Below are 27,888 nucleotides of genomic sequence, written 5' to 3' on the forward strand. Positions count from 1 at the left end.
GGTACCGATGCACCAAGTCTGGACGCAACAAGACCCTGAACAGCCATAAGACTTCTAATCAAATGGCTAGTAAATAACCTGCATTGACCCTTTTTTGCACTAACACACACACACACACACACACACACACACACACACACACACACACACACACACACACACACACACACACACACACACACACACACACACACACACACACACACACACACACACACACACAAGCTGCTGCTACTGTCTACTATCTATCCTGTTACCTAGTCACTTTACCCCTACCTATATGTACAGTACATAGCTACCTCAATTACCTCGTACCCCTGCACATTGACTCAGTACTGGTACTCCCTGTATATAGCCACGTTATTTTCTACTCCCTATATATAGCCATGATATTTTTACTCTATATTTGTATTCGTAATTCACCCTGTATTTATTCCTCGGGTCACTATTTGGACCTGTAAGTAAGCATTTCACTGTCAGTCTACACCTGTTGTCTACGAAGCATGTGACAAATAAAATGGTGTTTTATTTACTTCTGGCAGTAACTCAAAACCCCACAACATGACAGCAGCTACTCCCCCTTAAGTCAGTCCGAAGATAATTATAAGTCGACCTACAAGAGGGACTTCTCATAACTGGTTTTCCTTGACTTCCTTGTTCCTTTGAGTGTGTCTGTAAAACAAGTGGTTTTATTCAGTGTTGTCATGAATGGTTGTTCTCTGAGTGTCACTTTGTCACTCCAGAGATGACAAGGGGGTCTACACACACAAACACACGCACAAGGGATGTGAATAACACACACAAACACACATATGCCTGCACATCCACTTATGCGTGCATACACAAAAACAAATATGTGCACACACACACAGCCACCAACTACTTTGCTAAGTTGTGGTGGTGACAGTGAGGTATGTACTGACTCGTACTGTATGCTCCAAGACGATTGAGCCCCTATCATCACTAACCTTCGGCCCCCATTCAACAACAGGCTGGTGCCGACAACACACCTCCACCGAGACAAAAATACCCCCCCCCACGCTCCCCCTAATTGAAAATCCAGCTGCTTGCCTTCGAACCTCTAGCACCTTCTCTGTGTGTGTGTCAGTTACAGCTCTCTGGCCACCCAGGATATGTGGACGATGTGTTCTATCCTCCCTGAGTGTTTATGTTTGTCTGTTCTTCATATCACTCATTTAACTGTCCATGAGGAGTCCACAGTAGTCATGGGAAAATTCAAATTCCCAGTGTCCCCCAGGTGACGAATCCCAGACCAACCTTCCCATGGAACAGTTAGACACTCTTTAAAGCCCAACAAGATGTGTGCGCGACGAGTAATGCAGCAGCTCATGTGTGTGTTATAAAAAAAAAATAGATATATCTACTGAACAGAAAACATGGCGGCGTGTGTGTGCCAACCCAACATGGAGAGTGAGGATTTACTGGAAGTCGGTGAGTTCATTTCTACACATTCCCGCGTGGTCTATAAATTACTGTTCTCTCACTGAACACTCCACAACTAATTACTTCACCACCTCCCCATGTCCTCCACACTCCATCTCTATCCCCCCTGTACGTCCTCTCCTCCGCTCCATCACCACCGTCTGTCCTCTCCTCCACTCCTTCTCGTTCACCTCCGTCTGTCCTCTCCTCCCCTCCTTCTCTCTTCTCCTTACAGCTAAAGCAGTGTTTATCCTCTCCCGTGTGTCATATGGTTAGAAAAGAGAGTGCAGTATGCACAGTGGTGCTTTAGAATGGTGCCTGGTGACGGATAAGGAGGATGTGAGACTTGATCAGGGGGGGGGGATCACCTTAATTGAATTTCCTAAATTCCTTGCATCCTCTCTCCTTGTCTCCTTCTCAAAACCCATTTGAGGTCAGAGGTCGTGAGGAATCAAGGCAACACAATTGAGATTCTCCCAGAGAGGTTCCAGCTCTCACTCAGACCCTGCCCAGGGATTACAATCATTTATTCATTCACTCATTTCTTTATTCATTCATTCCAGCCAAGACTCCTGCAATCACCTTTTATAAAAAAGGAGATAACTATTTATACAAAACTATAAAAGGCTATTAGGATTTATATAACTCTATAAACCTAAAAGTGACTGGACCCTGAATAACCCATGCCATGCCTAGTATACAATAACGCACAGCTATAACAACATCTGAGGTAGAGAGTGAAGGAGGGAGAGAGTGTGAGAGAGGGGATGAGGAAGGGACTTAGTGAAGGAGTGAGGTATGGAGTCCTGACAGTGGGGGAGGGAGACATTGCTGCAGGGCTTTCCCCAGTCTCAGGTTTTAAGAAGTGTGTGTGTGTGTGTGGAAACAACGTTGATCCAACCAGTGTGTACCCAGTGGGGTTTCCATGCCGTCACAAAGGCCCGTGTGAGACACACTTATTTATCATGTAGTAAACCTGGAGAGAGAATTTACTCTGTACAAGAAAAGGGCTCCGTGTAGTCACAGTTAAGGTTCTGTCTCGTTCTTTCTTTTCCATGTTCTGTCAGTTAGCCCTGTAGGTAGACCTCTCTCTTTTCTTCTCTCCTTCTTTCTCTCTTTTCCATATTCTGTCAGTTTGTAAATAGTACTTGTCATATACAATACCTGTGACCTACCAAATGAAGAAAATCTGTTTCTAATCCTGATCCTGTCTCTTACCACGATGTGAAACAAATACGTATTTGAGAACAGCGTTTATATGACAGTCAGAGGTAATACATAGTGACCAGACCAAGGTTACACTGTACTGGTAGTGTATGTTACAGCGAGGTATATTATCATGCTACTGAAACTGCAGCTACAATAGTGATGTTACTGTACAATGATGAGAAATGCTTTCAGAAATACAATACGTTTTTTTGTGTGCATTTGACTGCCATTACATTTCAAACACTTAAGCACTTGTTCAGTGGTTGTAGACAGACTGCAAAATGAAGATAGTTTCACCACTAATTCACATACAGTGAATCCGAGCTGTGGGACAACACAACATGAACAACAAACGGTGAAAGTATCGGACAGAGATTCCTTACAGAATCACGTGTTCTCAGGGTCCTGTTCAATCAAACCTGGTTTTCAGGTTTCCGAAGGTGAAACAAAGTCTTTCCAAGGCACTTGATTCTATTCACTTCTGGTTTCAGTCATTGACAAAACTCATACAAGATTTACATGCACTTATTTCACAATATTTAAACACAATATTTCATTAACTCTATATATTAGCTACATATTTAAAGATATTCTAATATACATTTTGGTATAATACACCTCACCCTGTGCATTGCAATGAGCAGTGACATCGTTGATTAGTGATGTGCTGTGGTGCAATTAAATGTATTTAGGTTATAATTGATCATATGCAAAATATACACATTAACTTTTAAATAAAATGTGGAATGATTAAATAGAACAATTTAAATAGTAACACCCTTTAAAAGTCGCACAACCAAAACACTCCTAACTTAACACAGAAGACAAAGTCACTAAACCCCTAAAGGCTGTCAAATAATTGATCTAACTCAAACCAATACTGCAATCCCAGTATCTCTCCTTTCAATTAAGTGTTTAATCAGTCACTGCCATCTCGGGAAAAAAACACAAAAGAACCAACAGTAAAAATTTCTACCTCCATCAATAAATTCAGAACCCAAATATCAAAACCATGCAGAAACATATTGTGGCCTGGTCGTCCCATCTATATGTGCTTTAGCCAACTCTGAATAGTCATGTTTTGGCATGACATCAAACGAACAGAGGAATTGGCTAAAACACATACATATACAGTGTTCATAACAAAATCAACTAGCGGGCGGGGGCAAGAAACCTGGTCAAACAAATTGATTATCTTCATGGGGGCTCTCCGGTTGCCATCGGTTACTGTGTGTGCGAGGGCTCGCATTAAGTTCGCGGGGGCTCTCTGGTTGCCAATGCTTACCATGCAGCTGCAGGATGCGATGTAGAACCTCCAACCATACCTTGTAGCAGAACAGGTACTGCTCCTATAACCAGAGACAAAACAGAGATGTTACTACACACACACCCAAACGCTCATGCACTGTCGCACGTACACACACACACACACACGCACACACAGTGCAGTAAAGAGCTAACTGTAGTCAGATAATTATAGGATGTTATAATGACTTATGATGTGGTACATTAGTGGTTAGGGGGAACCAGCTTCTGGGTGGCAGCCTCTCTCTCTCTAGCTCTCTGGGGGTCCACTAACTCTATGAAGGCTTTGGGAAACCCACCCCAGGATAGTAGGACCAAAGAACCACTCAAACTGGGTGTGTGGAATATTTCATTTAATATTTGATTATGTAGGAAACAATAGTGGATAGGATTATGGAAGCCATAGACAAATAATCAATGGTAGCCTGATTGATGGTAGCCTGTTCAATCAAAAGTTTGACCTGTGACTCCTGACACTAACCTCATACAGGTGGGCCTACTGTACTGACCTTAGTCTGAATCATGCCATATCGCTGCAGTCTCATCTCCCTCACAATGTTACTGACGTTGATCTGTGGACAGAGAAGGACAAGGAGTTAGGTTCATGGAGGTTAGTACAGGTATCTCTCTGACATATATAAGGACTTTTAAGAACACCAAGTGAAGAGCATAGTTTGTATCCTTATTTGAGGTAAGGAGTGTGTGTAAGCGTGTGCATGCATGTGTTTGTGTCTTGGTGTGCACCAATTATGTATATAAACACTAGATAACTGACCAGAGGCACTGTTTCGAAAGCCATTGTGAAAAAAGTTTATTAACCTCTACGGGATCCGTGTCCCCCCCTGCAGGACTGTTGAGCTAACGTGAGCTAATGTGATTAGCATGACGTTGCAAGTAACAAGAACATTTCCTAGGACACAGAAATGTCTTATATGGGCAGAAAGCTTAAATTCTTGTTAATCTAACTGCACTGTCCAATTTACAGTAGCTATTACAGTGAGAAAATACCATGCTTTTTGTCTGAGGATAGTGCACAACAACAAAAAACGTTTATCACGGCAACTGATTTGATACATTCACCTCTGAAGGTAAATAATGTACTTACATTCAGTAATCTTGCTCTGATTTGTTATCCTGAGGGTCCCAGAAATAAAACGTAGCATAGTTTTGTTTGATAAAATCCATTTTGATATTAAAATGTGGGAACTGGGTTCTACAGTTTAAACCCCTGTTGTGCCCCCCCCCCCCCCCCCCCATCTAGATGTGTGACGGTTAGTGTCTTTTCTGCAAGGGAAGCCAATTATCCATAATTTATAACATTCCTGGAAGTGTGTAAACTTACAAAAAATTATATGGTAATAAAAAATGTATGTTCTCCATAGTTATGTACTTGATTGGGATTCTCTGCCTCTAACCCTATTACAGGGGCTGAGTCACTGGCTTACTTGTGCTCTTCCATGCCGTCCCTAGGAGGGGTGCGTCACTTGAGTGGGTTGAGTCGCTGACGTGGTCTTCCTGTCTGGGTTGGCGCCCCCCCTTTGGGTTGTGCCGTGGCGGAGATCTTTATGGGCTATACTCGGCCTTGTCTCAGGATGGTAAGTTGGTGTTTGAAGATATCCCTCTAGTGGTGTGGGGGCTGTGCTTTGGCAAAGTGGGTGGGGTTATATCCTTCCTGTTTGGCCCTGTCCGGTGGTATCATCGGATGGGGCCACAATGTCTCCTGACCCCTCCTGTCTCAGCCTCCAGTATTTATGCTGCAGTAGTTTGTGTCGGCGGGCTAGGGTCAGTTTGTTATATCTGGAGTATTTCTTCTGTCTTATCCGGTGTCCTGTGTGAATTTAAGTATGCGCTCTCTAATTCTATCTCTCTCTCTATCTCTCTCTCTATCTATCTCTCTCTCTCTCTCAGAGGACCTGAGCCCTAGGACCATGCCTCAGGCCTCAGGACTACCTGGCATGATGACTCCTTGCTGTCCCCAGTCCACCTAGCCGTGCTGCTGCTCCAGTTTCAACTGTTCTGCCTGCGGCTATGGAACCCTGACCTGTTCACCGGACGTGCTACCTGTCCCAGACCTGCTGTTTTTAACTCTCTAGAGACAGCAGGAGCGGTAGAGATACTCTCAATGATTGGGTATGAAAAGTCAACTGACATTTACTCCTGAGGTGCTGACTTGTTGCACCCTCGACAACTACTGTGATTATTATTATTTGACCATGCTGGTCATTTATGAACATTTGAACATCTTGGCCATGTTCTGTTATAATCTTCACCCGGCACAGACAGAAGAGGACTGGCCACCCCTCATAGCCTGGTTCCTCTCTAGGTTTCTTCCTAGGTTTTGGCGTTCTAGGGAGTTTTTCCTAGCCACCGTGCTTCTACACCTGCATTGCTTGCTGTTTGGGTTTTAGGCTGGGTTTCTGTACAGCACTTTGATATATCAGCTAATTGTAAGAAGGGATATATAAATACATTTGATTTTGATTTGAAAATGTATCAATTGACCATTTCGGCACATTTGGGCAGACTTGATACAACATTTTGAACAGTAATGCAATGGTTCATTGGATCAGTCTAAAACTGTGCAGATACACTGCTGCCATCTAGCGGCCAAAATATAAATTGCACCTAGACTCCTAAGCGATATAATGGCCTTTCTATTGCATTTCAAAGATGATAAAATAAAATAAAAAAACGCATGTTCTTTGTATTATCTTTTACCAGATCTAATGTGTTATAGTCTCCTACATTAATTTCACATTTCCACAAACTTCAAAGTGTTTCCTTTCAAATGGTATCAATAATATGCATATCCTTGCTCCAGGTCCTGAGCTACAGGCAGTTAGATTTGGGTATGCCATTTTAGGAGAGAAAAAAAAAAAGGGTCCGATCCTGTGACTACATAAATGTTTGCTAATATATTATATTACAGACATCTTAATGCATACTTTTAACGTCTCCACTACAACAAAGAAATACTTAAATATATTAAATTAAATTGAAACATTAAATTGAAATACTGTAGAATTCTATTAATTCCAATGGAGGACTGGCTCCTTCTGAGGAGTACCAATATGGTGGCTTCAAAGCCTCTCATTGGCCAATACATAGTATCAGCAATCTAGTGTTTATACATCATTAGTGCGCACCTGTGTGTTCGAACTCACCGGGAGATCGTTCTCTATGAGACTCAGGATGACATCGGTGCAGATCAGTACTCCTGTTCGTCCTATCCCAGCACTACAGTGTACAGTGACAGGTCCTTTATGGTGGACTGCTCGGAGGTAGCGGATAAATCTGACCAGCTGCTCTGAACACCGCGGCACACCGTGGTCAGGCCAACGCATAAACTTCAGGTGACGGACAAAGTGGGTCTCACCAGACTGGAACAGGAGGAGGGAACACATATCAATCAACTGATCAACCAATCAAATTCCAAATTGTACAATTTTACAAATGTGTTTTGTCATAAACGAGACCAGTGCCTAAACCCTCTAAGAGACAGCAGAGATGACAGTGGCTGACGACAAATGTAATTGATATGAGAGATAGTGTATCCTTCAAAATGACTTTCGCTGGATTTAGTAGACACGAAAAAACAGACACATTGTACTCATGCTAATTCATGCTTTACATTTTTCATTTCTCTTTTTAGTATCCTCTCCGTCACATCTATGAGTGGATTGTGTTTGAGCTGTCCCCTCTATCGTCCCTCCTTCCCCCCCACCTCTTTCTCCACCATGCGGATGATCTTGATGTGGAAGTATTCCTTGATCTGCTGGTTCTCCAGGCTGAGCTGGAAGCGCCCCGTGTCTAGGGGGCAGCTCACCCTCTCTGGCCAGTAGCGGTGACACTTCACCCGGCCTCGCTCCACCTCCTGGGTCATCATGGCTATCACATCAGACCTGGGGAGCGGGGAAGGAGGGTTGTTAACAATGTTGTACTATTCATGCCATAAGACTTTAGTTACAGGTCAGCACTGACACACCGGGCTCGTGTTCATTCGGCACCAAACGGAAGAACACGGACGGAAACAGGGAGGGACCACATGGGACAATAAGAATTTCTCATTTCCCCCTGCAAAACGTCTTCTGTCGAAACGATGCCTGGCAACGATTGTGTATACACTGACGTCATGCACTGTATGTGAACTTCACAACACAGTAATCAGCACAGACCTGTTCTCCCAGACCATCTGCCAGAAGTCGGGCACGGTGGAGGGCAGAGGACCCTGGCAGGAGATATAGATGAACTCCTCACTGCCAACCTCCATATGGATATAACTGGCATTAATATAGTCCTGGTTATCACCCACTGGAACACGCGTCTTATCATCTAGAGAGCAGGAGCAGAGAGAATCAAATCAAATCTTATTGGTCACATACACATGGTGAGCAGATGCTATTGCAAGTGTAGCGAAATGCTTGTGCTTCTGGTTTCCGACAGTACAGCAATATCTAACATGTAATCTAACAATTCCACAACAACTACCTAATACACACACATCTAAGAATTGGAATAAGAATATGTACATATAAATATATGGATGAGCAATGACAGAGAGGCATGAGCAAGATGCAATAGATGGTTTAAAATACAGTGTATACATATGAGATGAGTAATGCAAGATATGTGAACATTATTAAAGTGGCATTAATACAGTGATTAGTGATTACTTTAATAATGACAGAAAGGGTGTGAGGACAGACGCTGGAAAACGAGAAGCAAGTACAGGGTGAGACGCCTCCTGAGCGTTCGACCACGGGGCAGGGGTTTCCAGTACCTGATTGACTTATGGGTTATGGCCCGGACGATTTGGTGCTGGGTCCCCGCTAAAGACATCCTAGACCCGGCCCTCATCGCCGACTTTCACCTGCCGACACCCCTATCTGCACCCACCTGCGCTGTCTAGACTGCCTAATGAATTACTGTCGTTGAATTACGCAAGAGAACGTGACAACAACTATGTCAAGAGAATGACGCCCACAGATTTAAAATCTAAACACTTGGCTATAGACTACACTTATCTATACATACTTGACATTGTTTGTGAGATCAAACATAATATCACTGTAATCCAAGTGTGGATGCTTTCATTTCAGCACATCTAATTTGTAAACATTTCGACTGTATTAAATCATTACTTTTTCCAATTGCACAAAATAATCCACACCCACTAAAATAAAAGTTAACTTTCTTCTCTTTCTTGTGATGTAAGTGTCGAGACACTGAGTTAAATCCACAACGGAGGGTTGTTGAGAGGTCATTACGAACGTTTCCACGGTCGTTTCGTTGACAAGAAAGCAAATGGCACAAGCTAGAGTGGATAAGAGTCACCAGAGTAAATTACCACGGAAATCGGAGTGTGTGAGAGGAAAGAAATACACTAAATATGGGAACTCCTAAAATAAGTGATAAGACTTGAGTGACCACTGCCCAGCTAGCAAAACTGGTTGAAATGACAAAATTATGTCGTTATGTTCAGAGGTATATACTACAAAGCAGCATAAATTAGTTAACCAGCTAACTTGACAAAATATTCTGAAATACATTTACATTTTTTGGAAAGAAGGCCTTGAGCTTGAAATGGGCATGGTCTAATTGACTCAAAAACCCTAAACTCCTACATTTAGCTTTCTCATTGAAACAGAAAATAAATAGTTATTTCTGGTTGTTTATCAAATTTAAAGGAAAATTCCACCCCAAAACAATATTTAGGTATTTGTTTCATTAGTCCATTGTTGATATAGTCCCAAAATGATATAGTCCCAAACTATCTTTTGGTATTTGTTTCATTAGTCCATTGTTGATATAGTCCCGAAATGTTTTGCATGTCAGCAATAAAGTTTTCAAGATATATATCTTAAAAATACAGAAATAATGGCTAACTCATTGAATCTGCTTTGTAGTATACCCTTTAGGTTGTATACCGGTTGTATAAGGACGTCTTTTAGCCACCATAAAAATATGTCTTTATCTTTATTAACTATTATATGACCAGATAACAAACAAAATATGACGTTTTGATACCGTCATGAAAAATACGTCATTATCTGGCTGCAACAGGGACCATTAGGTTGTAATCTAACCGGAAAATTACGTAATTAACACGTCTTGTGTCAATTTTCCCGCAGCTGTCCTCTCCAGCCCAGATTAGATTAGGTTCCAGTGCAGACTACACAGAAGCATGAAAGGGACTGTAGTTCAACCGGTTTAACAGGGACTTACAGGGCAGGATGTCCCGGTAGCGGTTCTTCTCCCGGTTCTCCGGAGCTTTCCCCACTAGACAGTTATCAGACGGCTTTAGATGCTCCAAGGCCTGAAACGAACAACACCAACTGAAAATGTTTCCTGCTGCTATTGAAAAGGCAGACCAAGTTACATGACATGGTTAACATACTTCATAAGTGTGTGTGTTTGCATGCGTGTGTGTGTGTGTGTGTGTGTGTGTGTGTGTGCGCATGTGTATGAATGAGGAACACACAGTGTATACCCACCATGAACTCTCGGACCAGTTCTTGCTGGTCTAGTTGATGTTGTAGTATCTGTATGAGGGCTTTCACTCTGGACCCAGCGTATTGACTGGTCTTAGCTGGACTGATCATGGCTAGGCTGGCCAACTCTTCTTCTGATACTATAGGTGGACCTGGAAAGAGGAGAGGGAATAAGTTCTTCATGATTATAAATATGGGACCTATGCACTGTAGTTATAAGTGCTATAAAAAATAATAGCCCATGGTGCAGAGCTCTGGAGCAGTTTAGGGGTAAGTGCCTTGCTCAAAGGCACAACGGAAACACATTTTCCTGTCAGAGTAGGATTTGAACCGGCCACCCTCCCCTGACCCTGTACCTGGGAAGGGTGACATGGTCTCCTGACCTTTAGCTTCAAATGTCTCATCATCCTCATCCTCGCTGCTCCAGCCGTCTGATTGGCTGTTCTTGCTGCCCATCATGGTTTTGTCCAATGGCATCACAGGGATTTGGTTCCTGGGGGGGGGATCAGGGGATAGGGATGAGACCATTTCTACTCTTCTGTAGGGAGGCAGACCAGACCATTTATAGTGTTTCGTAGGGGGTTGAAATCATGCTGAGCCTATTTTCCATGCACGTTTTGCACCTAAGATACAATAGCAGCTTTTCTATACTGTATCTGATATCAAATTATTTATCAATAATTATATTATGATATATCATCACTGATATACTAACTATCAAGTCAACCTCTATTCAACCAGGAGATCCCATTATGATATGGTTATACAGTATCATCATAGGCAGCACAAGTTTGTGTTTCATCAGTGACTCTTTGCTGCCTCCTTGTGGTCAAAGTTAGTCTACACTCCCAAAAACATTGAGTAACAGTCTGTGGTATGACACTACAGATGTACACAGTGTACTCCGAGGACAACTGAGACACGACTTCAAGATGAACACACTGTGCTTACAGTGCAGTTACCGTATCATGGAAACATCTTCTATTTTGAGTCTATGGATGTACTGCTCATTCTGGACCAGGCCCTAATCCCTGGGGTTTGAAAGCGACGGTACAAGAGAGGCAAACGAGAGGGTTCCCTGACGAGTCTACGTCTGCGAGTAAATAAATCGCCTCGATCCTCCGTTCTAATGGTGAAAGTACACTAAACTTGACGAGCTTCGAACGAAGACGATCCAATCAATGGCACCTGAAGAACTGTAATATCCTATGTTTTTCAGAGTCGTGGCTGAACAACGACATGGATTATATACATCGCGCTGGTTTTCTATGCATCGTCAAGACCGAACGGCAGCTTCAGGTAAGGTTAAGGGGGAGGTGTGTGTCTCTTTTTTAAACAACAGCTAGTTCGCAATCTTTAATGTTAAGGAAGTATTTTGTCTTGCCTAAATTGGAATGCCTCATGATAAGCTGCAGACCAAACTATTTACCAAGGGCTTTCATCTATATTATTCTTAGCTTTCTATTTACCACCACAAACCGATGCTGGCACTAAGATCACACTCAGCGAACTGTATAGGGCCATAAACAAACAAGAAAATGCACATCCAGAGGTGGCGCTCCTAGTGGCCGGTGGTTTTAATGCAGGGAAACTGAAATCCGTTTGACCTAATTTTAACCAGCATTTCACTTGTGCAACTAAATGCAAAAAAACTCTAGACCACCTTTACTCCACACATAGAAATGCATACAAAGCTCTCCCTCGCCCTCCATTTGGCAAATCTGACCATTACTCTATCCACCGGATTCCTGCTTACAAGCAAAAACTCAAATAGGAAGTATCAGTCATTTTGATCGAGCTGTTGATGGGGCAGCATTGTTTTTAGCTAGCTGTCCCATAATGTATACTTTTGGTGGCAGTACTGTTTTCCTCCGGAATCACTATGTAAATTAACTCTAAGTACTTTTGCGGTTCCTCCATCGTTTTATTTGATAGAGGTAAGGTTTTTCAGTTTAGCCTTCTGGTCTACTCTACGCGACACACTCACACCTGTAGCAATGAAACGCAGGCTGGTTATGGCTCACATCAACATCATCATCCCGGACGCCCTAGACCCACTCCAATTCGCATACCGCCCCAACAGATCCACAGATGACGCAATCTCTATTGCACTCCACACTGCCCTCTCCAACCTGGACAAGAGGAACACCTACATGAGAATGCTGTTCATTGACGATATAACTCAGTGTTCAACACCATAGTGCCCTCCAAGCTCATCACTAAACTCCCTTTGCAACTGGATCCTGGACTTCCTGACAGGCCGCCCCCAGGGGGTGTGGGTAGGCAACAACACATCCGCCACACTGATCATCAACACGGGGGCCCCTCAGGGGTGCGTGCTTAGTCCCTTTCTGTACTCCCTTGTTCACCCACAACTGACACCATCATTAAGTTTTCTGACGACACAACGGTGGTTGGCCTGACCACTGACGACTTTGAGACAGTCTATAGGGAGGACCTGGCAGTGTGGTGCCAGGACAACCTCCTCTCAATCAACGTCAGCAAGACAAAGGAGCTGATCGTGGAGTGCAGCAAACGGAGGGCTGAGCATGTCCCCATCCACATTGACGGGGCTGTAGTGGAACAGGTCGAGAGCTTCAAATTCCTCAGTGGCCACATAACAAAGGAATTATCATGGTCCACACACACTAACACAGTCGTGAAGAAGGCACAACAATACCTCTTCCCCCTTAAGAGGCTGAAAAGATTTGACATGGGCCCTAAGATCCTCAAAACGTTTTACAGCTGCAACATTGGGAGCATCTTGACTGGCTGATTCACCGTTTGGTATGGCAACTGCTTGGCATCCGACCGCAAGGCGCTACAGAGGGTAGTGTGCATGGCCCAGTACATCCCTGGGTCTGAGCTCCCTGACATCCAGGACCTCTATACCAAGTGTCAGAGGAATGCCCTAAAAATTGTCAAAGCCACCCATGTCATGGACTATTCTCTGTGCTACTGCACAGCAAGCCATACAAATGCACCAAGTCTGGAACATTTTACATTACATTTTAGTAATTCAACAGACGTATCTATCCAGAGAGATTTACAAGAACAATTACGATTAAGTGCTTTGCTCAAGGTCACAGACATATTTTTCACCTAGTCGGCACAGGGATTCGAACCAGCAACCTTTTGGTTACTGGCCCAACACTCTTAAATGCTAGGCTACCTGCCGCCCAACAGGACCCTGAACATCTTCTACACCAAGCCGTAAGACTGCTATGTACACTGAACAAAAAATATAAACACAACATGCAACAATTTCTAAGATTTCACTAAGTTGCAGTTCATATAAGGAAATCAGTCAATTGAAATATACAGTATTCATTAGGCCCTACTGTACATTTTGAAAAAAATAATGGATGTGCATCAGAAAACCAGTCAGTATCTGGTGTGACCACCATTTCCCTCACTTAGAGTTGATCAGGCTGTTGATTGTGGCATGTGGAATGTTCCGACATGTCTTTGATGGCTGTGCAAAGCTGCTGGATATTGCTGGGAACTGGAACACACTGTCGTACACGTTGAACCAGAGCATCCCAAGCATCTCAATTCTCTGGCAACAGCTGAGGTGGGCATTCCTGTAATCAGCATGCCAATTGCACGCTCCCTCAAAACTTGAGACATCTGTGGCATTGTGCTGTGTGACAAAACTGCTGATTTTAGAGTGGCCTTTTATTTTCCCCAGCACAAGTTGCACCTGTGTAATGACCATGCTATTTTAATCAGCTTCTTGATATGCCACACCTATAAAATGGATGGATTACCTTGACAAAGCAGAAATGCTCACAAACCGGGATGTAAACACATTTGTGCACAAAATGTGTGAGAAATAAGCTTTTTGTGAGCATGGAACATTTCTGGGATCTTTTATTTCAGCTCATGAAACATGGGACAACACTTTACATGTTGCATTTATATACAGTATTTTATCAATATAGTTAGTCTGTGTAGCTATTGGTTAACTATTTAACTATCTGCATTGGCCCTTTTGCACTAACTCTGTTGACTCATCACATACAGTTGTCAAGTGCCTCGAACTGTTACGCTGATTTATTTAGAAGAAATGTTACGTAGCACCCAAACACACATGCTGTAATGTGATTTGTCAAATATGAGATGTTTCTGCTTCAAACCCAGTCATGCACGCAGTAAACAAGAGCCGGGTGTAAAATGAATGTTGTCCACCTGTTTAAAGGCACAGTCAACTTAGTGTATGTAAACTTCTGACCCACTGGAATTGTGATGCAGTGAATTATACGTGAAATAATCTGTCTGTAAACAATTGTTGGAAAAATGTCTTGTGTCATGCACAAAGTAGATGTCCTAACCGACTTGCCAAAGCTATAGTTTGTTAACAAGAAATTTGTGGAGTGGTTGAAAAACTAGTATAATTACTCCAACCTAAGTGTATTTAAACTTCCGACATCAACTGTACAGTTCATTCGGAAACTATTCAGACTCCTTGAAATTCCATTTTTACATAAGTATTCAGACCATTTTCTATGAGAATCCTTGAGATGTTTCTACATCTTGATTGGATTCCACCTGTTGTAAATTCAATTTATTGTACATGATTTTGGAAAGGGACACACCTGTCTGTATAAGGTCCCACAGTTGACACCGCATGTCAGAGCAAAAACCAAGCCACGAGGTCGAAGGAATTGTCCGTAGAGTTCAGAGACAAGATTGTGTCGAGGCACAGATCTGGGGAAGGGACTAAAACATGTCTGCAGCATTGAAGGTCCTCAAGAACACAGTGGACTCCATCAGTGGCCTCCATCAGTGGCCTCCATCAGTGGCCTCCATCAGTGGCCTCCATCGGACCCTTTTTTTCAATTTATGTCGCCTAAAATGACATACCCAAATCTAACTGCCTGTAGCTCAGGACCTGAAGCAAGGACATGCATATTCTTGATACCATCTGAAAGGAAACACTTTGCAGTTTGTGGAAATGTAAAAGTAATGTTGGATAATATTACACATTAGATCTGGTAAAAGACAATACAAAGAAAAAACATGCACCGATCTGTAGAGGTTAAATGGAAGAAGTTTGGAACCACCAAGACTCTTCCCAGAGCTGACTGCCCAGCCAAACTGAGCATTCGGGTCAGAAGGGCCTTGGTCAGGGAGGTGACCAAGAACCCAATAGTCACTGACAGGGCTCCAGAAATCGCCTGTGGAGAAGGTAGAACATTCCAGACGAACAACCATCTCTGCAGCACTCCACCAATCAGGCCTTTATGGTAGAGTGGCCAGACAGAAGCCACTCCACAGTAAAAGGCACATGACAGCCCACTTGGAGTTTGCCAAAAGGCACTTAAAAGACTCCCAGGCCACGAGTAACAAGATTCTCTGGTCTGATGAAACCACGATTGAACTCTTTGGCCTGAATGCCAAGTGTCACATCTGGAGAAAAACCTGGCACCATCCCTGCGGTAAAGCATGGTCATTGGGGTATGGGGTAAGTTGAGTTTCCTTGGGGTACGTGGGCGATGCTGTCCAGTGACAGTTCGTGAAGGTGCATGGAATGGGGGTGTGGTATATGGACACCTGCTCGCCGAACATCTCATTCCAAAATCATGGGCATTAATATGGAGTTGGTCCCCTCTTTGCTACTATAACAGCCTCCACTAGATGTAGAAACATTGCTGCGGGGACTTGCTTCCATTCAGCCACAAGAGCATTAGTTAGGTCGGGCACTGATATTGGGCGATTAAGCCTGGCTCGCAGTCGGCGTTCCAAGTCATCCCAAAGGTTTTCGATGGGTTTGAGGTCAGGGCTCTGTGCAGGCCAGTCAAGTTCTTCCACACAGATCTCAACAAACCATTTCTGTATGGACCTCGCTTTGTGGAGGGGGGCATTGTCATTTTGAAACAGGAAAGGGCCTTCCCCAAAATGTTGCCACAAAGTTGGAAGCACAAAATCGTCTAGAATGTCATTGTGTGCTGTAGTGTTAAGATTTCCCTTCACTAGGGCGCCTAGCCTAAACCATGAAAAACAGCCCCAGACAATTATTCCTCCTCCACCAAACTTTACAATTGTCACTATGCATTTGGGAAGGTAGCGTTCTCCTGGAATCCGCCGAACCCAGATTCGTTCGTCGGACTGCCAGATGGTAAAGTGTGATTCATCACTCCAGAGGACTTGTTTCCACTGCTCCAGAGTCCAAACGCGGCGAGCTTAACACCACACCAGCCGATGCATGGCATTGCGCTTGGTGATCTTAGGCTTGTGTGCGGCTGCTCGGCCATGGAAACCAATTTCATGAAGCTCCCAAAGAACAGTTTTTATGCTGACGTTGCTTCCAGAGGCAGTTTGGAAATCAATAGTGAGTGTTGCAACCGAGAACAGACGATTTATAAGTGCTACGCGCTTCAGCAGTTAGCGGTCCCTGTGAGCTTGTGTGGCCTACCTCTTCGTGGCTGAGCTGTTGTTTCCACGTCACAATAACAACACTTACAGTTGACCGGGGCAGCTCTCATTACGGGGTATTGAGTGTAGATTGATGATGGGAACAAACTATTGAATCTGGTTAAGAATAAGGTTGTAACGTAACAAAATGTGGAAAAAGTCAAGGGTTATGAATACTTTCCGAAGGCACTGTATATATATATATTTTTTATTTATTTATTTTGGCTCCACTTACCCCGCTCTCCCCTACTGGCAACAATGTGTGATTGTTAATGAGAGACAAATGGAGAGGAGGAAGAGAGGAGAGGAGGATAAGATCAGTCTTACCTGTTCGAGGCTTCATGGAGCAAGTTAGTCATACTCTTGCTGGACAGGCAGCAAGCCGGATGAGAGGGTTTACTGTTACAGCTCTCCTACACACGCACACACACCAGAGAGAGAATGGGACAGAAAGAGAGAGGTGACAGGTGAGTGTGGGGGCTCCTATTTTCATGATAGACTGCAATGCTACAGTGTTGTGTGTATGTGTGTTACCTGTCCAGCCATGTCCTCTTCTGTGAGGGCCCGCAGGCGGAGTGAGGGGTGATAGGAGGGGTCGGGGGGTAAACGGGGGGTAATGTCCTCCTCTACATCAGGTACTGGATCTGAAGTCCCCTCTGTAATCAAATACACAGGCAATATTACATACAGTATGACTCAATTATTTAGAAGGCCCAGTGCAGTCAAAACATTTATTTTCCTGGGTTTTATACATATATTTCCACAGTATGAGGTTGGAATAATACTGTGAAATTGTGCAAATGTAATGCCCTTCTTTCTTTTTTTCTTTTTTTACATGAAAATTAATTTTGTGAAGCCAGCATATAAATACAAATACAAAATATAATACACTATAATACATTCAATATGGAAAACACTGGAAAGATAATTATTCCGTCTCTGCAGTGTACTGCCTGACCATGTATTGGGCCTACATCTGTCCTATGTTCCACTGTTCAACATCCTACATCTGTCCTATGTTCCACTGTTCAACATCCTACATCTGTCCTATGTTCCACTGTTCAACATCCTACATTTGTCCTATGTCCCACTGTTCAACATCCTACATCTGTCCTATGTCCCACTGTTCAACATCCTACATCTGTCCTATGTTCCACTGTTCAACATCCTACATCTGTCCTATGTTCCACTGTTCAACATCCTACATCTGTCCTATGTTCCACTGTTCAACATCCTACATATGTCCTATGTCCCACTGTTCAACATCCTACATCTGTCCTATGTCCCACTGTTCAACATCCTACATCTGTCCTATGTTCCACTGTTCAACATCCTACATCTGTCCTATGTTCCACTGTTCAACATCCTACATCTGTCCTATGTTCCACTGTTCAACATCCTACATTTGTCCTATGTCCCACTGTTCAACATCCTACATCTGTCCTATGTCCCACTGTTCAACATCCTACATCTGTCCTATGTTCCACTGTTCAACATCCTACATCTGTCCTATGTTCCACTGTTCAACATCCTACATCTGTCCTATGTTCCACTGTTCAACATCCTACATATGTCCTATGTCCCACTGTTCAACATCCTACATCTGTCCTATGTCCCACTGTTCAACATCCTACATCTGTCCTATGTTCCACTGTTCAACATCCTACATCTGTCCTATGTTCCACTGTTCAACATCCTACATCTGTCCTATGTCCCACTGTTCAACATCCTACATCTGTCCTATGTTCCACTGTTCAACATCCTACATCTGTCCTATGTTCCACTGTTCAACATCCTACATCTGTCCTATGTTCCACTGTTCAACATCCTACATCTGTCCTATGTTCCACTGTTCAACATCCTACATCTGTCCTATGTCCCACTGTTCAACATCCTACATCTGTCCTATGTTCCACTGTTCAGCATCCTACATCTGTCCTATGTCCCACTGTTCAACATCCTACATCTGTCCTATGTTCCACTGTTCAGCAGCCTAAAGGCCATTGGAATAAAATTTACCCTGCTCATATTCTTTATTTATTAAAAAATAATAATAATTAACCCACCCACCACCACCCCTCTTCGGAGGACACATATCTTTATAGTTTTTTAATGCCCTTTTAGTGTAAGAGCCGTTTGAAAAGACAGAAATTTCAGCCTGAAATTTCAGCCTGAAATTTCAGCCTGTTTTGGTGGGATAGAGTTTTGGCCTGCCTGGTGACATCAGCAGACGGTAAATTCGTTAATATATTAGAGGCCGCTGCCCTATATACATAGACTTGAAATTAATGGCCACTTTAATCATTTGTAACACTAGTCACTTTAATAATGTTTACATATTTTGCACTACTCATACTGTATTCTACTGTATTTTAGTCTATGCCGCTCCGACATTGCTCGACCAAATATTTGTATTTTCTTAATTCCATTCCTTTACATTTTTGTGTATTGTTGTGAAATCGTTAGATATTACTTGTTAGATATTACTGCACTGTTGAAGCTAGAAACACAAGCATTTCGCTACACGTGCAATAATATCCGCTAAACATGTGTATGTGACCAATAAGATTTGATTTAATAAGAAAGAGTTACAAACCTATCTGCCAACAACTAGTTTCCAGTTTTCCCCTCCCCACTCAGACCCTGAAAGTCCGAGCAATTTTAGCTTGAGAAATTGTTCTTGTTAAGAAGCTATTTTTGTTTGTTTTCAATTAAAATGGTCAAAAAGAATCATAGTAAGGTACTTAATTGTTACCCAGAAATGATTTGATATTGAGATAAAAAAACGGCTGCATTGGGCCTTTAAGTACATTCTGTTTAGGATTTAGGCCCGCGGATTGAAATATTTACTTCGCTAAAAATAGCTAAAAGTAACACTTTTTAAGTATGAAACCCCACAACAGATATTACTTTTGGATTAACTATCCCTTTGATCTCACCAGGGGGAAGGTCCTCCTGCTGGACATCAGGTGAGGAACATGCAGAAGGGTTGGAGTATGGTTCGGCTTCGATGAAGACTGACACATTTGATCCAGTGCAGGATGCCATGTTGGATCCGTTGCTGGTAGCCATGTTGACTTCAGGGCAGGAGGCCATGTTTGATCCAGGATAAGAGGACATATTTGATCCAGGATAAGAGGCCATATTTGATCCAGGATAAGAGGCCATATTTGATCCAGGACAGGAAGTCATATTGGATGCTGATCCAGGACAGGAGGCCATATTGGATCCAGGACAGACGGCCATGCTGTCTCCAGGGAAGCCCATAGAGAAGAATGCATCAGTGCAGGGTGCTGTGCTGGCCCGTGGTATGTCTCTACAGATTGTGAGTTGGATGTTTCCCTCAGCCTGACGGAGGATATCCACCACCTTACAGTGGCTCAGACCTGATACTATTATACCATTCACCTAGAACACATTTGAATACAACAATGACACATATTTAGTACAAATATAGAGTTGAAGTCGGAAGTTTACATACATTTAGGTTGGAGTCATTAAAACTCGTTTTTCAACCACTCCAAAAATGTCTTGTTAAAACAAACTATAGTTTTGGCAAGTCGGTTATGACATCTACTTTGTGCATGACACAAGTCATTTTTCCAAGAATTGTTTACAGAGAGATTATTTCACTTATAATTCACTGTATCACAATTCCAGTGGGTCAGAATCTTGCATACACTAAGTTGACTGTGCCTTTAAACAGCTTGGAAAATTCCAGAAAATGATGTCATGGCTTTAGAAGCTTCTGATAGGCTAATTGACATAATTTGAGTCAATTGGAGGTGTACCTGTGGATGTATTTCAAGGCCTTCCTTCAAACTCAGTGCCTCTTTGCTTAACATCATGGGAAAATCAAAAGAAATCAGCCAAGACCTCAGGAAAAAAATTGTAGACCTCCACAAGTCTGGTTAACCCTTGGGAGCAATTTCCAAATGCCTGAAGGTTCCATGTTCATCTGTACAAACAACAGCACGCAAGTATAAACACCATGGGACTACGCAGCCGTCATACCGCTCGGGAAGGAGACGCGTTCTGTCTCCTAGAGATGAACGTACTTTGGTGCGAAAAGTGCAAATCATTCACAGAACAACAGTAAAGGACCTTGTGAAGATGCTGGAGGAGACGGGTACAAAAGTATCCATATCCACAGTAAAACGAGTCCTATATCGACATAACCTGAAAGGCCGCTCAGCAAGGAAGAAGCCACTGCTCCAAAACTGCCATAAAAAAGCCAGACTATGGTTTGCAACTACACATGGGGACAAAGTTCGTATTTTCTGGAGAAATACCCTCTGGTCTGATGAACAAAAATAGAACTGATTGGCCATAATGACCATCGTTATGTTTGGAGGAAAAAGGGGGAGGCTTGCAAGCCGAAGAACACATCCCAACCGTGAAGCACGGGGGTGGCAGCATCATGTTGTGGGGGTGGACAACGACCCCAAGCATTCTTCCAAAGTTGTGGCAAAACGGCTTAAGGACAACAAAGTCAAGGTATTTGAGTGGCCATCACAAAGCCCTGACCTCAATCCTATAGAAAATGTGTGGGCAAGGCTGCCTACAAACCTAACTCAGATACACCAGCTCTGTCAGGGGAATGGGCCAAAATTCACCCAACTTATTGTGGGAAGCTTGTGGAAGGCTACCCGGAACGTTTGACCCAAGTTAAACAATTTAAAGGCAATGCTACCAAATACTAATTGAGTGTATGTAAACTTCTGACCCACTGGGAGTGTGATGAAAGAAATAAAAGCTGAAATAAATCATTCTCTCTACTCATTCTCTCTATGGTCCCGTGTGGCTCAGTTGGTAGAGCATGGCACTTGCAACGCCAGGGTTGTGGGTTCAATTCCCACGGGGGGACCAGGATGAATATGTATGAACTTTCCAATGTGTAATGTGTAAGTCGCTCTGGATAAGAGCGTCTGCTAAATGACTTAAATGTAAATGTATTATTCTGACATTTCACATTCTTCAAATTAAGTGGTGATCCTAACTGACCTAAGACAGGGAATTTTACTAGGATTAAATATCAGGAATTGTGAAAAACTGAGTTTAAATGTATTTGGCTAAGGTTTATGTAAAACTTCTGACTTCAACTGTATTAAAAGTCATGTTTGGACGCATCATCAGTCATGGACGGATCAGTCCTTGATAAGTCACATGTGTGCGTTAGAGCTCTGCTCACCCGACCCGAGCCCGACGGGCCCCAACATTATACATCAGGATAGGGTCAGGTAGGGCCTGTTTTCCCATGAATAACTAGGGTACAGGCAGCGCTCGTGTATCACTAATATTTTGAAGCTGAACCTCTTGTTTGTGCTCTGCTGCACAATACAGTCATATCTGACTAAGATCATAACGAAGTGCTTCAACCTCGTCAAATATAAGACGGGAGAGATTATTTCACAGAAAATGTTTAGAGTGACAAAAAAGAGCTTAACAGCTAAATGTTCTCTTGTGTCTCTTCATTGAGCAGGGCAGCCCAGGTGGAGCCGTTGCTATGGATACTCACAGACTCAAAGCAGCCATGAGTAGAGCGCATGCAGAGCGAGCTGTGCGCAGGGCGCGAGTGACAGACAGAGAGGAGCAACTCATGGATTCACTGTACTAACGGAGGAAGTTATTTCTGATTTAGAGTTTCTGAATGTCGCAGGCATGGGTAGACCTTAGCGTGTGCATACCTCAAGCAGTATGTCTCCCACTCTGAGCTGTCCATCCTGCTGCGCCACGCCTCCAGCGCAGATCTCCTTCACTCTGAGCGTGCTTCCGTTGCATCCACCAATCAGAGCAAAGCCCAGACCCCCTCTCTCTGGCTTACACACATATATTTGCAAGATACAGCTCTGAGAGAGGGAGAGGTAGAAGTTACAAATCCAGTCTTAGGGGTGAATGCTAACTTCCACTTGAGTCAAATTACTGTGACAATTCTAGTTAGGAAGCCCTTATCCCGCGATACTTGCAATTACAATTTATCCACTAAGTAGACACTTTTATCCAGACTGCTATAAGAGCATTCCCAATTCTCTGCCACAGGCTGAGGTAAGCAGTGTTTGAGCAGTAAAATATTAATGCATGAATCAGGTGAGAATGCCCACACAGGCCCCAAGCCGAGAGAACAGATGACTCTAGTTTCAACCTGTGTCATCAGAGAGAGAGAGAGAGAAATAGATAGAGAAAGAAAAGTTGGAGAAAGAGACAGAGAGGAAAGATAGAGAAAGAGAGACAGCAAAAGAGAGAGAGGGATAGGTAGATAGAGAGACGGAGAGAGTGAGAGCTAACACTTACGTCTTGATCGGAGGTGACAGAGAGAAGTGGTCTGAATTTCCCAGTGGCCTCGGGCATGGCTTTAGCTACAGAACAAACAGAGAGACAGAACAAAATAGTTCCATTTCAATGGACAAGAAAGTTTGCTATATTATGTAAGTCCTATGGTCAACCCAAAGGCCAGTGTGGCAGGTAAGGTAAATGATAGCACCTGCTCAATGTTCCTGAATCGTGCTCAATGTAACTTAATCTACTGAGAGATAAAAACAACTTGCAAGTATTAGAAACATACATCATCGATAATTCATAAGCGAAGGTACCACAACCAATACAGGCGTATGATCAAACAAGATCAATCGGACACATATTCATTCCCGTTTTGACCTCGGATAACGTTCCATCCCTCCAGTCACAAAACAAAGCCTCTGCAGAAGCTGTCCACGTCAAACAAAAGTAAAACATTCCCCTGGCGATGATATATTCCCGAAGAGGACAGAAACTCACGTTGACCTCCCTCCTCTGTGGCCATTTTGGTGCGCAGGTGTCCTCTCGAACAGGTAGACAACACTGGCCTTTTAGACTGCCCCTCTCTTGTCCCTCTACCTCACCCCTCACTGTCAACAAACAACTAGTGTGTGTGTGTGTGTGTGTGTGGTCTAATACCCCAGTGGAGGTTTAGATGCTCTGTAATAATTAATCCTGCAGTGGCAGCACAGGCCCTGTCTGTCAACAAACACACACACACTGTCTGTCAGCACCGGGCTACGGCTACAAACACAGACAAAGAGATGACAGAGGAGAGAGACCAATAAAAAAAATGTAGCGAGAGAAAGGTCCCACTGAAATAGTCCATTTCCTTCTCCTTCTTCCACTCTCTCAGGTCACTGAGACCTGGACACAGACAGACAGGACACAGGATCACACACCGTAATGTTGAAAGACCAAACCATGAAGCTTCTGTCTCAGGTAATGTGGTTATCTACCCTGGTAATGATTGATCTGAGAATAGCATCTACTTCGTCAATGAGGCATCAACCTGCCTGGTTACAAACGACTCATGACATCAACTTAACCCATTGCAACACTTAGCCAGCATTCCAGTGTTTCAGTTCGTGTCTGTTTCTATGGGAACCAGCGGTCATATACACCGAGATGAGTCCTGAACGGAACATAGTGGTCACCGGGAGGTTAAAGCATCTCCCTATGTAACGGATGTGAAATGGCTAGCTAGTTAGCGGGTACGCGCTAGTAGCATTTCAATCAGTTACGTCACTTGCTCTGAGACTTTAAGTAGGGTTTCCCCTTGCTGTGCAAGGGCCGCGGCTTTTGTGGAGCAATGGGTAACGACGCTTCGTGGGTGTCAGTTGTTGATGTGTGCAGAGGGTCCCTGGTTCGCGCCCGTGTTGGGGCGAGGGGACGGTTTAAAGTTATACTGTTACATTGGTGCCGTGACCCGGATCACTGGTTGCTGCGGAAAAGGAGGAGGTTGAAAGGGGGGTGAGTGTAACGGATGTGAAATGGCTAGCTAGTTAGCGGGTACGCGCTAGTAGCATTTCAATCAGTTACGTCACTTGCTCTGAGACTTTAAGTAGGGTTTCCCCTTCCTGTGCAAGGGCCGCGGCTTTTGTGGAGCAATGGGTAACGACGCTTCGTGGGTGTCAGTTGTTGATGTGTGCAGAGGGTCCCTGGTTCGCGCCCGTGTTGGGGCGAGGGGACGGTTTAAAGTTATACTGTTACACCTACATGATCTTATACGCACCATTACTCTTGGCTTTGGGAGTCACGGGCTGGTCATCTCTACAACAAGAAAGAAAAGAAACAGACGGATCATTTAACAAAAGAAACGCATGCGTGCCAACAAAACACACACACACACACACACTCAGGCAACCCCACACACCTGGTGGCCTTGAGTTTCACTCTGCGCGGAGCGTTCTCGCAGGCCTTGACAGCGTCCTCCAGAGTCATTCCCATGGTGCATCGGCCACAGATGTACAGGATCCTGTCGTTTGGTTGGACACTGCCCTCCTCACAGGCAGGTGAACCAGGAACCACCTCCAGACAGTAGATCCCCTGCCATTTGCTGCCTATACCACCCGTCAGCTTGATACCTGAGAGATGTGTTCATTAGGAACAAAACAGAAGAAAAAAGAGTGACACGAGGATATACGACCTAAACAACTGAATGTTTTCCGTTGCAAAGTGTTTTGCTATGGTGTGCCCTAATGAACACCATCCAGATATTAGAAATACATACAGACAGAAAGGTTGGAATTGTAACAGAGCACCTTTGTCCTGCATCTGTGACGCACAGCAGGTGTGTCTTCTTAGGTACGTGCCTCCTTACTGAGATTGTACAGCACTGACGAAGGCATAGAAGCCGAAACGTATGCTCCTTTTTTTGTTCAGCACTTTTTAGCACTCTGCACGAGGACCTTTTAATATCCTTTTGAGCATGGACTAAATTAAGTATATTTTTGCATCTCGACCTCCTTGTTTTTTTCCCTTTTCATGGTTTGAGTGCCTACGTAGTTCTACAAATATTTTTTCTCCCACGCACCGGCCGCCATACATTGCAGCCTGAGCGCAGACCCTCACACCGGCTTTCTATAATAGAGTTCCCCTATCTGATAAATACTAATAGTCACGCTCCCATTCAGTGTTTTACCAAGCTGTCCAGTTGGTGTCTTGTGCAGGATGATGTCTTGCAGGTGGTCTGGAAAAGGTGGAGCGATCAGGTTGGTCACCGCCCTCCCCAGGATCAAACTCAGTCTCCTAGGAGACGACCTCAGGATCGACATGGCAACCTCATCTGTTACATTCGTCATATCCTGGCCGTTGACCTGGGAGTGGGGAATATCGGGGAGACGGGTAAAGATAATGTGTGCCTATGTGTATGTGTGTGTTCCTGTGTGTGTGTCCATGTGTGTGTGCATACCGTGACTAGTCTGTCCCCTGGTCTGAGCCGTCCGTCAGTCTTAGCAGGGTTGTCCAGTATGTCCTGAATGTAGTAGCAGGCATCCAGTTTGCTGCGTGTGATGGTGAACCCAAAACTACCGCTCCACGACTTGGTCAGAACCACACACATCTCAAATTCCTTCATCATGCCCTGGATGGAAAACACAAAGACAGAAAATAGAACAAAGGCCTGGACACTATCTCTGCTGTTTTCTTCAGGGTTTAGACTTGGGTTTTTGTGAACGCACTTGTGAAAAGTGCTACTTAACTTTTTTGGTAATTGCTTTTATATATTTTTTTATTAAAATGAAACTTTATTTAACTAGTTAATAGTTAAATAAAGTCAATAAAAAAGTATTATTTACAATGACGGCCTACAATGGCGACGCTGGGCCAATTGTGATTCCCTATGGGACACCTAATCACAGCCAGCTGTGATGCAACCTGGTTTAGAACCAAGGGCTGTAGTGACGTCTCTACAGCCCCTGGTTCAAGATTCAGTTCCTTAGACCGCTGCGCCACTCGGGATCCCTATGAATAAAGTTCAATCAAATGTCATTAGAACAAAAAATTTATCTGCACACTGGTATATCCTCCCAAAGTGTTGTTTAATAGGACAACATTTCAACCCCAAACTATGGCTGCATCAGGAAAATAATACTGACAGATGTATTTTTTGTTCTACATTATCCTCTTTAATCCAGCACCTAGGAAAGTGATTTTATGGATGTGATACAAAAAAAAAAATATATAATTAAATGTAATGTCATAGACATTAAGTCTCACTTTTCTGGGATCCTCCTCATTCTCATCCTCATCTTCGTCCTCCTCCCCTTCTGTCTCCTGTCTCCAGGTAGGGTGTGTATGTGGGAGAGGTGCAGCCTGAATGGGGGGAGAGAGTGAGGACAAGGGAGGCTGGGGAGAGGGGTGGCGTGCGGGGGGTTGCGAGGGGGGCAATGTGTCAGGGGGCTGGGGATTGTATTGGATGACTGAACGAGTGATGTTGGAGGCATTGGTAGTCTTGAATGTGATGCTGTGTTTACGATCGGAGGTGATGCTGTATTTACGATCGGAGGGGATGCTGTGTTTACGATCGGAGGTGATGCTGTGTTTACGATCGGAGGTGATGCTTTGTTTGCGATCAGAGGTCCTGGATTTGGGGTTGGAGGTATGGGAAGAGAGGCTGAGAACAGGAGGTGTAGCATGCTGGGGCTGAAAAGGATGCACCGAGTGGCTGATGTTGAGGTCAGACATCCTAGAGGAAAGGCTGGATGTAGGCCTAGAGGAGGGCTGAGATGGTGTCTGCTGGACAGAGGTTGTTTGCGATGACAAATTGGGGTTTGTTGAGCTTGTGGTTTGCGAGAACAAGCTGTGGGGGATGGAAGTACTTTTGGGGGTGGTGGATCGGACCCTAGTAGGGGGGGTGGATCTGGTCCTGGGGGTATGAGAGGTAGTGTGTGGAGCCACACTGGGGGTACATGAGGTGTTTAAGGTGAGGCTAGAGGGACTGTCCGAAGTCGAACTGATGGTCAAGTATTCTTTATCAGCCAGAATGGTTATTCCATCACCCATAAGGCAGTATGTTAAACTGCCGTCCGCCTCTTCTCTGATGCCACTGGAAGTACATACAGGGTTCATTCACAGTTGTGTGTGTGTGTGTGTGTGTGTTTGTCTGTGTATTTATTTTCATTTAATTGATCCTTTAATTACACAGGTAAATCGCATTGAAAATAAAAATGTATTTTACAAGAGCGACCTGTTTCCAAAAGGCAGCAATCAATCATTTGTTCTGTAC

The 27,888-nt window shown here is 43.8% G+C and overlaps 1 protein-coding gene across 1 annotated transcript; it reads right to left on the reverse strand.

Annotated features, from left to right (window-relative positions):
* Positions 1 to 2,679: 2,679 nt before the first annotated feature.
* LOC139562441 (tyrosine-protein phosphatase non-receptor type 13-like) lies at positions 2,680 to 27,806 on the reverse strand. The gene is made up of 18 exons (XM_071380157.1): positions 26,880 to 27,806; positions 26,074 to 26,244; positions 25,804 to 25,978; positions 25,036 to 25,246; positions 24,895 to 24,932; positions 23,157 to 23,221; positions 22,553 to 22,714; positions 19,805 to 20,273; positions 17,400 to 17,521; positions 17,193 to 17,278; positions 10,805 to 10,941; positions 10,452 to 10,600; positions 10,183 to 10,273; positions 8,133 to 8,289; positions 7,682 to 7,859; positions 7,122 to 7,337; positions 4,467 to 4,529; positions 2,680 to 4,001 (listed from the first exon to the last, which is right to left on the reverse strand). Exons 1-18 carry the CDS (start codon positions 27,729 to 27,731, stop codon positions 3,831 to 3,833), a joined length of 3,513 nt encoding a protein of 1,170 aa, XP_071236258.1. The 5' UTR covers positions 27,732 to 27,806; the 3' UTR covers positions 2,680 to 3,830.
* Between the last annotated feature and the right edge of the window lie 82 nt (positions 27,807 to 27,888).

The sequence above is a fragment of the Salvelinus alpinus genome, chromosome 32 (assembly GCF_045679555.1).
Source record: "Salvelinus alpinus chromosome 32, SLU_Salpinus.1, whole genome shotgun sequence".
In the NCBI taxonomy this organism is placed as follows: Eukaryota; Metazoa; Chordata; class Actinopteri; order Salmoniformes; family Salmonidae; genus Salvelinus; species Salvelinus alpinus.